General features: G+C 38.4%; 1 protein-coding gene across 1 annotated transcript in view; it reads right to left on the reverse strand.

Annotated features, from left to right (window-relative positions):
- The window catches only part of OSBPL3 (oxysterol binding protein like 3), an 87,689-nt gene that overhangs the window by 25,814 nt on the left and 44,388 nt on the right, over nt 1-17,487 (reverse strand). The window contains 4 exon segments of the mRNA XM_042474699.1: nt 8,871-9,001; nt 13,173-13,329; nt 17,121-17,213; nt 17,329-17,432. Of these exon segments, the coding sequence (XP_042330633.1) occupies nt 8,871-9,001; nt 13,173-13,329; nt 17,121-17,213; nt 17,329-17,432 (485 nt within the window).

The raw sequence follows: 17,487 nt of genomic DNA on the forward strand, positions 1-17,487 counted from the left end.
TATTATTATTATTATTATTATTATTATTATTATTATTATTATTATTATTATTCTGAGTATCATCTAAAGAAACACAGGAGGCTAAAGCTGAACCTAAGGAAGTCAAAATTCTTTTATTTGCTATATGGTACCAAGCTCCGTGCTACAACATTTAAAGTAGTTACTAGACACTATCTAAGGGCCTAAAGGCATATGAGATTAAATATGATGGTTATGCTAACATCAGGCTTAGGAGGAGGGGAAATTAAAAACCAAATATTATCTGGATTGGGACTGCAGTCTTTATGAAAGGGAAGTTTAGCCTTTCCCTCTCCAACCATAATCCTGACATTCAGATACTGTACATTCCTCCTTCTCCACAACACATCCTACATTTCAGCCTTCTGTCCTGGAAGAATTTCCAACTGTCCTCCATTTTGAGCATGACTAAGAAGCATGAATTTCCATTTATATCAGTATTTTGAGCTTTTATTTTGTAATTTCCTACATTCCATGGTGCCTTATCCTTCTTTGCGGTTAGGTTATCTGGTCACCCTGTAGCACTGAGGGAGGATGAGATATTTTTCAGAATCAATCTGAGGAAGGAAACGGTTAACCTCCACTCCATATGGTCCCATTGCTTGCTTAGCTTTAATGAAACATACACGCCAATGCTGGGATTCAGGAGATGCTTGGAACTAATGAAAATGGGTATAAATAAAGCCCTTCAGTAGGCCTGGATATTACATAACTGGATTACTGTGGTGAAAGATGCAGTGGGTAGAGGGTACTCTTTTGGTCTCCATGGTCATAGACCAGAAGGCTTTGCATGTGGCACAGGGCAGGATGCATCATTTCACAGTGGTAGGGTTGTAGGCGATTGAAAGCCTGGCTGCCTCCCCACATGTGCCTTTTTGGATCATCGTAGCATGGCCCTCCCTCCTGCCCTCAGTGCAGTGTGAGCTTAATGGTTGCTTTCGGGGTTTTTGCCTACCCTGTCTGAGGGACTTTGACAATTGGCTCTGGGTGATGTCTATAAATAGGTTGTCATGTGATAGTGAGAAAATAATGTAAGACTTTGGTGTACACTTGGCACCCTTTTGCTGAAGGGTAGTGTTCTGGAACCTCCTCTACAGGTCTTGAGATCTAGGAGGTGGAGGAGGAAGCTGCCCTTGAAGCTGACCTGGAGGTTTTGCTCTTGCTTATAAGGTCCTGGGACTTGGATTGGAGTACCTTGGATTTACCTTCTAGTATATGGCTGCCCAGGGAGTAATTCCGTTATTGGACTGGCCCTGGGGATCAGGTGTTACACCAAGGGAAGGCTGAGGAGGGAGTCTAGCTAGACACCTGGCCTCAGCTGAACGTGCATCAGATTGTTCCTCTCCTTGCTCCTTTTCAGTCCATCAGCTTAAATAGTATATTTAGGTCAAATAAAGTGGCCGTTATTTAACCCAGCTTTGTGTGCCTGGTTTCACTATTCCATGGTGGTCATCAAATAGATGATCCACCATAGCCAACTATTTTGTTTCAACTGCTGCCACATCCCCTTCTTCACATTAAATTCTTGGTTTCCTCAAATGGACTATGATGCTGAAGTAAAAGTATGACTAATTGTTTCAGATATCTTCAAATGGAACATGACTTTAAGTGCAAGTCTGACCAATCATTTTGGAATTTAAGTTTGTAATTACTGTTTTCTAGTGGGTGCTCCACTAAAGAATATCATCACTAAAACAGGTGTGAATATGACTTTCTCTCCCCCCTTGATGCAGTAGAAGCTTCCCATACTTTGTATTAGAAAACTCATGAGTAGCGTCCTTAGATGATAACAGAATTATAAGGCAACTATACTACTCTCAGTTTTCACATTAGGTCAGGCAAGGAGAAATGGAGAAGATAATTGGCTGACGACAGACAGATCACTAAACTAGACCTGCTTTTGGAGGACACTACTAAAAGCAGAGTGGCATATATCAACTGTACTGTGATATAAAGTAGAGTAGGAAAATCACACTGTCACTAAATTGTGTACAATATTAATAATCAGAGGATCAAACAAGCCAACAAGTGGGAATAACAGTCTTCTTGCAAACAAAATTAGATTTTTTAGAACAAATATGAACAGTCACATGGGAATTTACACTTGTTAATTATCTTTCTTACTCTGCAATCCTATATCTATTTGCTTGAAATGCAACAGGATTTAATTCTGAATAGACTTATATAAGACTGTTCTTCAAACATCCTTCGAATGTCCTGATTTTAAGATGTAGGTTTTGTTCCTAATGCTGTATCAGAAAATCTAGGTCTATAGGCAAACACGCTAATGGAAATATTTAAAGATTTCCATGTTTCTTTTAAAACATGACATGATGTGGTGAATACAGAAATGAAAGAAGCAGAAACACTTTTCTGCGGCACATATCAAACAAAATTCACAAATTTTTATAAATCACTGCTTCTTAGGTTATCTGGTATCAGGGACCAGCAATCATGTTTTCCCAAATACGCCAGGGAACAGCATGTATTTGTGCTTATTGGCTATCATTTTTTTCTTCCTTTCCTGGAAACCTGACAGGGACCAGCAGTCAAAGGCCCATGGACCAACACCACTTTGAGTAGCACTGTTATGGATGACATTTTGTTTCTCAAATAACAAACTATGTACTCTTGAAGTAGAGCAGACCTATCTCAACCTGATAGCTAGCAGTCAGAAAATACTGACATTTTCAGCGTCTAGATAGATCTGCCCTAATTGAATAAGATGGATTTTCTGAGAATCCAGGATTACCCAATGAAACCAAATAGAAATACTATTTGTAATTGGAAGAATACTAATTCCTTTTGGGAGTTACTTGTCAGATCTTCAAAAGTTCCCTGCACATAATGGCAGGAGAGGGGACCATTCAGCCCTTTAGATGTCAAAGTCCAATGGCCCTTCACTATTGGGTATGCTAGGAAGGGTTTATCAGAATTGCAGACCAACTGGAGGGTCACTTGAGTCCTACCTCTACACTGTGGAAAACAAGATGCATATAAGCCTTTTCTGTACTCTGAATCAGGGGATGAGTATGTTAGGGTGAGAGGCCCACAAGAACAAGATACAACATAGTGTCCCAATCATGGCCCTCAGAAGTATCTCTGGCTAAAAAAATTGTTTTTCTTGTTGATTTTTAAAAAAAGGATCCAGGAATCCCTGAGCAGTATCAAGGGCTGTATGGGACATTGGGACGTCTTCCCCAGGCAACATGAAGCCTGTTGGCCACATGATTCCTTTCCTCATCCAAGATAAAAGTTTGAAATGTAGTGTTGACCTTTTTTTCTCTTTGACGTCTGCTCTTCTTATGACAATAAAACTGAACCAAGAGGATATACATATGGGCCATAGCAGTTCACTCTTGATCTTGGAAGTTTGTGTCTTGTCTTTTTTTTTTTAAGCTAAAAAGAATCGAATTCCACTCAAATCAATAATGCTATTGCAATGAAGCACAGGGAAGCATTTCATGATATTTGTAGCTTTAGATTTTTAATAACCTATAATGACACTAGTATTCAATCAAACCAGTATGTAACAAAAGTGAAAGCAATGCTGAGACCTTCCTTTAACAATTGCGAACAAAGATGTTACCACATCCCACAAAGTAATTAAAAAACCTTTTCAAAGTCTGTTGTTAAAGCAGTCCTGCAGCATCTTTGGCCTTTTTTAAAATTAAGTGCCTGTTTTGCTTTTTGACTGCGATAAATCCTTTGGTAGAAAGAGTACACCTAACATTTCTCACAATGCTCAAATTGGGGCTGGTTTTTTTTAAAAAATCCAAATACTCTAGCCTTTGACTCTTATTGATTTTAGCTAAGTCATGCCTCTTCCCCCCTCTTGGCAGGTTTTATGTTGTTTCGATAACTCTGTAAAGTGCTGTGCAAAACTTACAGTACTATATAAATAAACACCACACAACAACAACAACAACAACAATAATTGTTTTTAAGGGGAAGGTTCTCCTTTACTCCCTCTCTCACTTGGTAATTTAAGCCACTCTTTCTCACAAGGAAGCAGATTTCTCCTGAAGCAGTAACTCTTTGGGAATAAAGCCAAAGGGACACTCTTATTAATGGTATTTGAATTGTATCCTCTTACTCCCAGGAGAATTTGGCAGTATTGTGTTTACACCTTGTTTGCCAGTCCTTCCTCTCTTGAATTTCCTGGATATGCTTAGTTACAGTCAATACGTCTTCCAGGAATACATAGTGATGTCAGCTCAATTCTTGCCAGTGACTGTCAAGGCAAAGTACTGCCTGGAGACTAACATGGCCAAATAATGTGATGAAATAGTGTCCATTCAGAGGTATCTCAGGCCACTCTACATGAAATTGTATATATTTCACATATATGTAGAACTGCCACATAGATAAATGAAGCAACTACAGTATTCATCAAAGAACCCTGTTTCAGACACTCAGCTACGATTGGAAACTTGTTCAAACTGTGGCTACTACAATGTCTACTACCATAATGATTTTTGAAGGTAACGTTCTAAGATCTGAATATTAATAATTAAATCACACTTCACAGCAGCCTTGCCCAACAACTTCTGCTCCCCTACTGGCATCAGGTTGGAGAATGCTGCTCCAATTTAGCATCAAGGTACAGTACAGTTGGAAAATGAAGCTCACTTTTTCTCATCTCTGTAGAGGATGCCTCAGTGACTCACAGGTGCTTATGCTTTTCAGGCAGGTGGCCAAAGAAGAGCAAAATTATTTACTGTTTTGAGCCAACACCATATCTTGTGGGTGTGAATTCCAGAGATTTATTTTTTTATATGTATTTATTTCATTTGTATGCTACCTTTCTCCCCAGAGGGACCTAAGGTAGAAAAAAGTATTGTAATTTTTGCAGTATTTCATTTAGCCACTCTAGATGAATCCCGCTCAGAAATGGGATTTTAAAAGTAGAAAAAAATGCAAATGGGGGATGATTTTCAGATGCATTTCTCCAAACAGCAATAATACAAAAATAAAGCAATGGAGAGTGGCCAAAAACAACACCTTTTTACTTTCGGGAAGTTTTTGTCCACTTTCTGTTTGCTTTATTTTTGCATTATTGCTGTTTGGGAGAAACATCGTCTGAAAATCATTCCACATTTATGAGGATTTTCTACTTTAAAATCCCGTTTCTGAGCAAAATTCATCTAGTGTGATAAGGTCCCTAGTAAGTCTGCTTGAAATTGGTTTCCCACACTTGAGGTAGAGGAGGGGAGAAAACATGCAGTGGCACTGCAGCAAATGTTGAGACAGAGGAGTGACAAATGGTTGAAGGAGTTTAGATTCCTGTGTGCCTTTTATTCATTCTGTGGTCTTAGCAAGTTGTTTGTTTCTATCTAGACCAGTGTTATTTGTTTCTAGTGCTATACTTTCTTGAACATGGAGGCTCAATATGAACTGTCATGGCAGATAGGCCCCATGGATGGGGCTGGAACAGAGCCAGCAGGATCAGACTAGCAAAGATAGGACAGAAAGAAATTTCTGAGTCCTCACTGAAATACTATTTAATCCTGTTAAGAGAAGTTAGAGTTTTGTTTACAGAACAGAAGAGTTTACACCAAACACAAACTGCAGAATGCAAAATATTTAACAGTCAAATAATGAGATTTAGCCAACAGGACAGATCATCCATGCCACAAGTCTGAAGAGTACTCTGTTCTAAAATGGTTTTATAATGTGCAAATAATCCATAATCAAATGATTTATAATATAACAGTTAAGAATATGACTCTTCTAATAAACATTGGCATTATGTTTTCTGTGGCTACTTCCATTGTAAGGCTATTTGTTGCTGAGGCAGACTTTATAATGTCATTTTATGCTTTTCTCATCCATATGTTTGAAAGCTGTTGGTTAAAGCTGGTAATAATGGATTTTGAATTAGCACTAAAAGGTGCAGGATCAGGCCTAATCTGCATATACAGAAGAACAACGAAGGAAAAACAAAAAGAGTCCTAAGGCAAGAGAAAATACAGCACCATGTCAACTTGCTGATAGGGAATGCCATTTTTTATTCCCTTTTACACACAAAAACCTCCTAGCAAGATACACCCCCTCCTTTCCTGACATTCTGAGATTTGAGTTGCAGAAATTATTGATATAATCAGCATTTTAAAAAGACAATCTTTTGCAAACTAGAAAAAAATTACTTTTTTGATCTGCAACTCGCACAGTTCTCTATATTGGCAGGAGTGGATTTTTAGTCTTATAGTCAAAAAAGTCACATTTTCAAGCTCTGTGATCGTCTGTTTTCCAGGATTCTACTCTGCTCTATACTCTGAACTCTAAAGCTGGGCTCAGACAAAGGCTCTTTACACCCAGTGAGCAATAGCTTGCATTTGCTCCAGCTCACCCCACCCCCAATTCCAACAGAACAGACGTTCAAACTATGAGAGCAGCTGACACACTTCTTCTCCCTGTCAAAGCTAACTCCTGTGAGTTTGATGACTATGATCAGTGATAGGCTTAGCAGCAGGTATGCCAAAGTGAATCTCATACTGTCTAGGGAAAAGGCTGACGATAATACTTTAATGCGCCAATATCTTAACAGTCTGATCAGTTAGTCAAAGAAGAGAATTAGAAGAGAGCATGTTAATACTGGTCATAATAAAGATCCATTCTGAGCTTGGAAGCTAAGCAGGGTCAACCCTGGTAAGTATTTGGATTGGAGACCATAATAAATACCTGATGCTGTAGACCAGTGGCTCACAACCTTTCTAGTGCCACAACCCCTTAATACATTTCCTCATGTTGTGGTGACCCCCAGCCATAAAATTATTTTCATTGCTACTTCATAACCGTAATTTTGCTGTGTTTCCAATGTTCTTAGGTGACCCCTGTGAAAGGGTTTTTCGACCCCCGAAGGGGTTGCGACCCACAGGATGAGAAAAGCTGCTGTAGACATTCATTTCAGAGGGGAAAAAACACCTCTGAGTATTCCTTGCCTAAGAAAACCTTATGAAATTCTTGGGGTTGTAATAAGGTGACAGGCAACTTGAAGGCATGAATACTGACAAACACATTAATACTAAAAGATCACAATCTGTTCAAAAAGCAGACTTTGAATTGCAGCAACACCTACTGATAGATGAGTTTGTTATCAAAATGAAGGGAAATGAAAAGGGAATACAGAATGGAACAAATATTCATAACTTTTGTTTCGAGGTTGGAAAATGGGTTTACTGACATTCAGGAAACTTAGTTGGAAAAAATTATAGAACAATAAGAATTCTGCAGAATATTCCCCCTGGCATTTGATATCCTGAAGTGATGCACAGGAATGATTCTGTGGGGAAAAATATATGTCTTGTGTAAAACCTGTTTTAAGTTCAGCAAATGGGCTTCCTGTGCAGAAAATATTGTTTCCTATGCAGATAACCTAAACAAAATGCAGATTTTTAACAGAAAAAGTGCATGTTTTCTTTGGAGAATAATTCCCACACAACACTTTTGGATGGTTGATAATGGGAGAAAACTGTGGCAGGATAGTCCTTTTCTCCCACAGAAGGAAGAGAACTACTTTAATTATTCAATGATTAGTCAATTATTTACATAGCTAAACCGGATTCTACCCAGTGTGTAGTTCTGAGGACAAGTCATACTCTAGAATGCTCAGCAGTTTCTTTTTTTAAAAAGCCTCACAATAAACGTAAAATTGCCATTTAAAAGTTAGCTACATATGCTCATCACAGACATTTCACTCAGTGACACAACAGTCACTGAATGATTCACAGTATCTTTTTTTCTTGCTGATTAATTTCCTCACAGCTTTTACACATTTTGCTTTAATCTGTTGGTCAAGAAATTGACTCTGAAACAATCATCACTACTAAACTAGTTCAGTCTCTACTATGTATTAGAGATGTTAATATTCTACTATCCTATTCTCATGAGTGAAGATAAATAATTTTTACAGTTTCCTTTCCGCTACAAAGAAAATAAATATTTATGCACAATTCTCACCCAGTATTTGCCCATTCTGAAGTGCTTCCAGAAATTATTTTGCAAAGAAACAATCTTCTGTACAGGCACTCTGGGCATAATTAGATTCACCCCTACAATCAAATGTACCTCTGTATTTTCTCCCATAAAAACAGATTGCTTTGAATGATGCACTCCATTTGGGCACCACCTTTCAATGGAGGCAACATCTGCTCACACTGGTGAATTAAGCATGGCTCAGCCTAACACAATACTGTAGTTGCAGTAAGGGAATATCAACCTTTGAAATGTCCAAAAGAGGGCATATGCAGGTATAAGGGAAACATACAAGTACAGTGGACCCTTGTTACTGTATATGCTGGGGTTTGGTTCCAAGATCTCCTGTGGATAACAAAATCTGTGGACGCTCAAGTCCCATTAAATATAATGACATAGCAAAATGGTGTCCCTTATAAAAAATGGAAAATCAAAGTTTGATATTTGAAATTTATACTTTTGTTGAACATTTTCAAACCATTCCGTGTATAAGAAATCCATGTATAAGAAGGGCCAATTGTATGTATGTGATTAAAAGTATTTCAGTTATAGAACGTCCAACCCATAACAGGGATATTGCATGACATTTATGTGGTTGCACAACACAAATTGCACCTTCTACTGGGTTCCTGCTATATGCAGGTATGTTTCTTCACAAATATTCATTATAATGATTTGATGACTGCTGCTGAAACAAATGAATATGCATATATCAGACAGTCCAGGGCATGAAAGATCTTTGGCTTTTGAACAGCATTAGTTTGCTTGGATTTCAATGAACTATAAACGCAGGAAAAGATCAAACCAGGAAGAGATAACAATGTGATTTATAAGACATGTCTCTGAACATCAGTGCAATGAACATGATAACTTACAGATGATAAGGCATTCTTCAGTCCAACTATTTGAGCAGATGGAGATGAAACTGCATCATGTTCAAACATCTGCTTCAGCTTCTCTCTCTCAGTTGATATTGTACTAAAAGCCGACTTTAAGGTAAAGTACACTATAAAAATAGTTTAAAAATATCTGTGTTACAGAAATGACATAACATAGTCAGGAGGTCAAAATATAGGACAATTCAGCGGACTATACTCGAATCAGATAAAGCAGAGCAGAAAACAAGAGTGTAAACTTCATCGTATTTATAGCTGATCTTTAACAACTGTTTATGTAAAATACTCTGTGAGTTGTCTTACTTAGTGAGATATAAATATCTAAAACCAGTAAACAAAAACAACAAAAAAACATGGCGTTACAGCATTAAAATGTAGCAGCTTCATTAAAGAGGGAGTCTGTTATATAATTACTTTTCTGATTCTAAGTTCATAGTATTTATTTTGAATAAAGTCTTAGCATACATTATCTGGCTGGATAATTTAGGAATTGCCCAAGTGACCTAGCTAAAGACAAATGATTTCCACATCAGTACCTCTCCTCTTCCTGACCACCAATGCCTATCATCTAATGCAGGGGAGGGCAAATGTGCACCTCTGGATGGGTTTTTTTTAATCGCAACACCAACAATCCTTTACCTTTGCTGGGATTTGTAGTACAAAATCATCTAGAAGGACACAATTGCCCATCCCAATTTACTGGGTCCACACATGAAGATGGATCCAGACTTAATCACATTACAGCAATGACCTAATGAAATGACTGGTTAAATTACTGATTTCATTGGATCTCTTTTTTAAACATGACCAAATCCAGATCTGAACAAAGCTCTGACTACTGCAATTATTATGTAAATTAGACTGCTAAGTGTGTAAATGATACACATAATAAATCTCTTCCAGTCTCTTGCCAATCAATATGTTATAGTCTTCAGACATTTAATAGCACATTCAGATTCTATCTGTGAAGTTTACAATAATGCCAACAGACACTTTATTTTGGCATTCTAGAAAGAATTACATGCAGATGAGTGAATAAGTTGGCAAGGACAAATAAATAATTAAATAAATAATTGAGAGCTTGGAAATATTACTGTTTTGTACCACAGCACCCAGAATGCTCCAGGCAGTACAGCCAGTAACTTTTCTGAGTTCTGGGGAAAATAATACCATCCCACTAGCCTCCTTTGTTTCCATTATGGTGAATGCAAGTCTCTTTCACTAATGGCCACCATGGAAATGCAGTGGAATGCTCCATCTCACATCTTACAAATTGCTTGGCAGAACACACTGTTTTTACTGGCCAGATGATAGAGGATATATTTCCTTGTAAGTAAGAGCTCATTCACACTACGAAATAATCCAGTGTGGAAACCAGGTTATTTCTAGATGATTTCCGGGTTATTTTGGGGGAGCTGGCAAAAAATCCCACTTAACCCAGGTACTTTTACTGCGTCTTTTAGAAAGAACTGATCTTTTTAAAAGAGCCACAAATGAGAACATGCTGTCGATTTCATTTGAAGCACTCAGGAAGGAAGGGGTTATATGCAGAGGGGTGGAACATACACATCTCACTGGTCTTGTCCTGCTGGCAAACTATGATTGTTTTTGACTCTCTGCACTCAGTTGTGAGGGGTGAAGAAACCAGCTCCATAAATGCACTAGATTCAAACTTCTCACACTTTGGAAAGTGGTCCCTTTAAAGTGCCACCTGGCTTTTTTCTCTTCTGCCAGTGAATTAGTTTTCTTATCTGCACCGATGGCTGATTCCCAGAGCTCACAAAAGCCAGGGAGGGGGTTCTCTTGGGAACATGGACTTTAAAAAAAAATTTTTTTTTGACAGCTTATGCTGGCATAAGCGGTATGAATGAAAATGTGCATCATTTTTGATTAACATTTACCCCCCCCCCTTGAGAACGGTCAAACGTGTTCACAATGGAGGCTCCATTTTAAATCAATACCACAGTAATGAGAATATTAATAGGATTAAAATGCCACAGAGAGATTTGATAGTGGTAGATGTAGTGGGTTCGGTATTGCATCATCGAATCTCCCCCGTATTTCCTCGGTACAAAATCATGAGTGTAAATGACTCCTAAGAAAAGATGCTTTTCCTACCTCCAGCAAAACTACTGGCCTCTTATCAGGCTAGTAAAAACTTTCACACTCCAATCAGAATCCCCCCCCCCATTAATTAAAGGCCTCCTGATTTATTTCTTATCACTGTATCCTGATTTATTGTATCTCCATGATTTATATATAGTTAACCCATTTTAATATTTGTGGGATAGGTTAAACTGAAAGATCTTCAGAAAGGGAGAGGTGGGATACAAACAAATATTTATCAAATACTTATGACTTGCTTGGGGGGTCACACAGGGAACTTCATAGACAAGTTAGAATTTGAACACAGAATGGTGTAACGTAATCCACTATGAGTACACCTGTTCTCAATCACATGTAACAATGAGCACCCAAATTATTTTAAAAGCACTGATTTGTTGTGCATTCATTTCCTAAACAAGGAAGCATACATCGACAGCAAGAAAGAAAAGCTAAACTAATCATCAGGCTAATGATTTTCCTCTCACATAATCTTGAGTAAAAGCAACATGAGATACTATTACTGCGAGACACCAGGAAGCAGGTTAACACCAGCTCACAGTGAATCTGGATGACAACAATCCCTTTACTTCATGCTAACATCACCATATGGCCACTTTCTTCCATGAAAGTCACCATGTAATGAAATTGGCTCATTTGGCATAGAGTTCCCAGAGTACTGGCTCTTTGGTGACAGTTTCAAGCTTTTATGGGATTATGATATTCTCAATTTGCTCCATCAGGGCCATGTGAGGGAAGAAGATCCAGCTGTTTCTAAGGCATGATTCATAGAGCCATTTCTAACTAGCAAGATTAAGGACAAATGCCTTCTCCTCTGGCTGCATAATAATCACTTCATTATGCTTGTGAGGTGTGAGCTACTTCAGTATACTCTCATCATTTAAAACAGCATTTGTGTGTGTAGGTGAAGTAACTTTTGGTCTTTCAGATGTTGTGGTACTGCAACACCTATCAGCCTTCACCAGTATAGCAGTGGTGAAGGATAATAGGTGATGGAGGGGAAAAATTGGAGAATCAAGTGATGCCAGCTCTGGATATAAAACTATCATGTGTTAGGCATGAGAAAAGTGTGCTAAAGGACCAGGTTAATTATACTGTGCAAGATGGAGACTTAGAAAGCCAATGTTTTGTTACCAACAACAACAACAACATGTGAATGGGGGAACGAACCATCACTGATTGATGTCTGTGCTTAAAGAAATGATATCTGAATATTTCCTGTTCATAAAACATTGTACATAAAGCTTGAGCAAGTATATGCTTCTTTCCCAAAGTTCCTCTCCACTGCAACTACAGCTGCTGAATATAGATGGATAAACCATTTATACTCTATAAATAAATTTTATTTATTTATTTTGCAAAAGGCTCACTATTGGCAGATTAAGCTGGCCTTCCAGCTCCTTTTTTTTTTTTTAAAAATCTCTTCTGCAATCACTAAAAATAGGTTACTGCCATAGCAACCTCCTTACATCACAAATGCCAAGTCTGAAATTCAGCAAGCTACTTGGAGCATGTATATGTGTATAATAAGCCAGATGCAATCTACTGCTGCATTTCAGATAAAGATTTTAACAATATCCCAGCGACTTATATTCAGACCATTACTCCAGACTATTCAGTCTACATGGAATTGATTCAGCATAAAATCTCTTAGGCTTTTTTTAAGAGGGAGGGGAGAATAAAAACCAGTGGCAAGGAAGTATGATGAAAGAGAAGTTATTATAAAATGCATCTTAATATATACAGGCCATTTTATAGGGGGACTGTATAATATGCCTGAATAAACAAAATTATGCCTTAATTCAGAGAAGACCATAACTGTAAGATAGGGTAACTAGTCTGGTTCAAGCTGTGCTAAAATAAAGTTCAGGGCTTAAATACAGTTTCATATGTTTTGTTTTAAACTGATTAAACTGATTTGATACATACGCCACCCTGAGATCTTGTTAGGCAGGGCAGAAAAGAAAGAAAGAAAGAATTTTCATCTTCAGAAGGATGACAGAGAAACATATTAAAGGAAAAAAAGGCTTAAAAAATAGCAACTATAGAGTGAACTCTTATTTTACTGGATTTTTCACAACCCTAATAGCTTTTTTTTTTAACTCTAATAGCTTTTATTACTTTTATTCCAATCGCAGTAAATAAAATCTGGTTTACCTTTGTGTGCTATGTGACACAGGTCTTCCTGCATTTTCGAAAATTCTGAGGTTGTTTCAGAACCATTTGAATAAATTTTCTCTTCACCAAAATCTAATGTAGATAAATTAGGATTGGAAGCATGCAGTCTCAGTGGAGCAGAAAGAACACTTGGTACCTACAAAGAACACACACACCAGCTTGTGATGACAATGATGGCGATGAGGATGATGATGACAACAACAATAATAATAATGACTCCAGATTACCAGATTCAAGATTTACCAAGGGACAAAAATGTATTGATTTAAAAGAGGCTATTTACTCTTGTAAATCAAAAGATAAGAAGTTATATAGGTTTGTCATGTGGGTTGCACAAAGCTTTAATGAAAGGCCTGGAAGTTTTGCCTAGGTGTTAAATGGTGCTACTTGTCTTACAGGCCATTGTACATTCAGTCTTTGCCGACAATTTCCTCTGCAGTTTTTTCTCCAATTTAGATTTACATATTAGTTTCTTCCAGATTACTCCTGTCTTTAACCCATTGCCATAACATCCTTCTCTAGCCAAATTTCAAATTCCAAGTGGAATCATGAAGCCCCTCCAGGTATTAATGGACTACAGCTCCCCACAATCCTCATCATTGGCTAGGTCTGCCCAGGTTTTCTGAGAGTTGTAATCCAGGAATATTTGCGTGGTTGCCTGATTCCCACTCCAGTTCCAGTCTGCAAACTCTCCCATTGATAGTTCTTTTCTCTATTGTTTTCTCTATTCTGCACAAGCTCATCTGGTAACAATGCTCTCCTATGATGAGCTTCCTCACACTCCTCAAACAGCCTGCTCCTCACTAATTATTATTATTATTAATCAAGTTCTCTCCACCTCCTACCTCACTATCCAAATTGTCATGTAAAACCTTTGTGAAATAATCCCAGCATCACCATACCTAAAGTTCTGCTGTCACTTGATTTTTTTTATGTACCCATCCTCACTATGTATTGGCCAGTCCCCTTGGTCTCCCTTTATCCGCCCATTAATTCCAAACTTCTCTAGCCTGCTTTACTACCTGAGCTAGACAAAAAAACATACAAACAAAATGTGAAATAAAGCCAATTTCAGTTCTTCTAGTGGGCCCAAATTAACCAATTAAGTATGTTTTACAGCAGTGGTCCCCAAACTGTGCTCTTTAAAGGATTTTGGACTTCAGCTCCCAGAATCCCAGACTATTGGCCAACATGGCTGAAGCGTCTGGGAGCTGAAGTCCAAAATCTCTCAAAGGCACAGTTTGGGGACCACTGTTTTATAGTATCTAATATACTGTTAGCATAACATTAGCATTACACAAATGTAAGTACTATTGATTTTATACTGGAATTCCCAGTGCCTCTAAAAAAATGAAAAGGATGATCTGAGGCTATGCATCACATATATTGCAGTTATCATAATTTCAGGCTATGCGTAACGTATATTGCAGTTATAATTAGTATCAGTTTATTCATGTTTAAATGGTGATGGCCCTTATGATTCTAGAGTATATTCTCTTTTCATCCATTGGACTTTGTCAAATCCTTCTTGCTTTCTTCTTTCCATTCAAACTTCCTACCTTATTTCAGACACTTAATTTGGGGAAGCAGTTACTTATCAATTACTCACCTGAAAACTTGTGCTCCAACTCCTCATTAAACGTTTTGCTGAATTCAGGGGACTAGGGGTGTGGGGAGAAAAAAGGTAAGGGGCAGGATTGCTAGGCTGGAGTGTGGCCACAGCAAAAGCGTATTGGGCAGTTTATTAGGGGTTAGCGTTTGACCGGTTACAAGCAAAAAGAACAAAAAACAAAAAACTTGGTCAATTGACTGGCCAAATAACAGGTAAGCATTTAAAAGTGCTATTCCCCTCCCCCAATGAAAGCAAAGAACATGCTAACCTCACGAAATAAAAGAAGACTTCATTCACTCCCCCAGATGCTTTACAGAGTGCATGGTGGACCACTAGGTAGCAGTTTAAAACTTGGGCCAATTGTAAGTTTTGCCACCTTTCATCTGCAAATATGCTGACATCTTTTAAGAACATTCTAAGGTGGTCTGATTTCTCCTGAACATGTGCAGACTGAGTCACCTCACTCCCCACAGATGGAAACTCCTTACTTCTTCTAGAATGCTCCACAAACAACATGCTTCTGAGATGAGCAAAATAACTGGCCTGATGAATGGAAATTGGGAGATTAGAGAACACCCTTTATCCTTCTTTCTGTGACAGTGGCCCAATAATTGCTACACATGTTTGATGGTTTGGGCCAAGACAGCAGGCTATTATTTGACTGAGAGGAGCTTTGAGTTATATTCCGGTATCACTAATGTGCCTCAGGGGAAGGCAATGGCAAACTTTTTCTGAGGAAATATTGCCAAGAAAGCCCCATGATAGGTTGCTCTTAAAGTTGCCATAGGTCTGAAATTACTTGCAAGCAAACAGCACACACAGTATGTCTGGAACTCACACCCTGCCCACCAAATACACCTTTAAAAATGGTACCAGCAAAAAATAGCACCAGACACTTCCTTTTCCTACTTTTCTAGACAGAGGTAAGAGGTAGAGCAGCAGAGAAAAGCACAAATCTTTCACACGCCACACACATGCACTATATTGCAAATGAATTACCACTGTCACAATGCCTTGGTGTGCACTGAGTTCTCTGTGACAATTCACAAACATGAATATTACCAGCAAATTTAGCTAGGCTGGATTTTGTTTTAATCTTCTGGCCCTTTGCACTGCCTAGCAGGCATCACAGAGGCTAAAATTCTTGCTAGCAAGTAACCTCAGAACAGTGTCTCTCTGAAAACTGCTTACATATGCTTTTTTAGTCAATGCTTCATACCCAAGTCATGTGACTCTGTTCAGAGAGTGCTGTAGCTGCAGCAAAAGACCAGCAAGAGAAGCTAGCTGAATTAGTTAAAATAGAGAAGGTCAGCATAAACTTTCAGAGACAACTGAAGAATGATGAATGTTTGCCTGCAAAAGGGAGGAGTAGGTTTAGAAGGCCTCCCCATGGAAAAGAGGACACGGCTCTTTTGCCTTTTATAGCTGTGTGGAAAAGGCAACTGAATGACAAGTTATACCTGCTGAAATTCCTTAACCCAAACCACTATTAAAGGTACAGGAACCTTTGATTTTTAATGTGGTCATGCTAGGTAGGCTCACATAGAACAGGGGACTATCATTCATCCCAGCTGCTATCAAACAGTGCTAGGAAGCACTAAAAAAAAGGCAAAAGTTGCAAATTACTCAAAGGTGCTCTTAACATTATGGAATGTTGGATGATGATGATGATGATAACATTTGACCAGTCAATTGACCAGTACCCCAGTCTCATAGCTTGTATAAAATTTTGCCTTGATTTGGATCTGGCTAGTTTCTCCATCACCCAAATGGCAGCTCCCTTTAAAGGCTTAAGGGAGGTCTTTCTCAGCCCATTGCCAAAGATTCTTGGTATTGGCCCAAGATACTATGCATGGCACTGTTCTGCTCTCTTGCCCTCTCACAAGCCCTACAACCCAAATAAATGAGCACCATCCAAATGGAAGAAACTGGTTTTAAAGATAAATATGTTTACTATGTTGTTAAAAGCTGCATGAATGAAAAGCTCAGTAGGCTAGTTAATATAGCACCTTTTGTTCTATACACTGCTTACACCAACAGAATTAAATCACCATCTGTCATACTACTGTCATCTGTCATACTACAACTATGAATTATATTGGAGAAAATGAGTTGTTTTTCACCAGTATACTCATTCTGTATTTTACAGTGCCCTGAAAAATTACGGGTTTTGGACTACAACTCCCCACATTTTCCATCCAGCACACTGACTGCTGCCTGGAGGCTTCAGGGAGCCGCGGTCCAAGAAGTAACATTTCCAAACTCTGCTATTTTAGACTGAGACAGAGGATGGGGGGGGGGGGGGGGTTGGTTACCTGCAACATTGCTTTAGCATCTTTACCAAGGGCTCGGGAACGCCACCTTCTATGCGATCTTTTTTCCTTTTTAGGACTTTCAAAAGGGATGCCCTTTAGAACAGCACACAGGAGAGAAAAAGAAAAGGATCATTTGACACAAATCTAGGAAGAATGCTAAGATGAACTAGCAGCACGACCTACCAAAGTAGCAATTTCCACAACTAACCTGCATGGCATTTATAGCAGGTGCTGAGTACGTCCTATGGAGAACTTCCATGCTTTGCAAAAGCTGACTCATCTCCAAGAGATAGCTGTGACAGTTGGAGAGTTCTGTTTGGAATAAAGAAAGATTTTTCAGTGGCTTTATAAAAATGAGGGTGGTGTG

Source organism: Sceloporus undulatus, chromosome 6 (genome assembly GCF_019175285.1).
Source record: "Sceloporus undulatus isolate JIND9_A2432 ecotype Alabama chromosome 6, SceUnd_v1.1, whole genome shotgun sequence".
Classification (NCBI taxonomy): Eukaryota; Metazoa; Chordata; class Lepidosauria; order Squamata; family Phrynosomatidae; genus Sceloporus; species Sceloporus undulatus.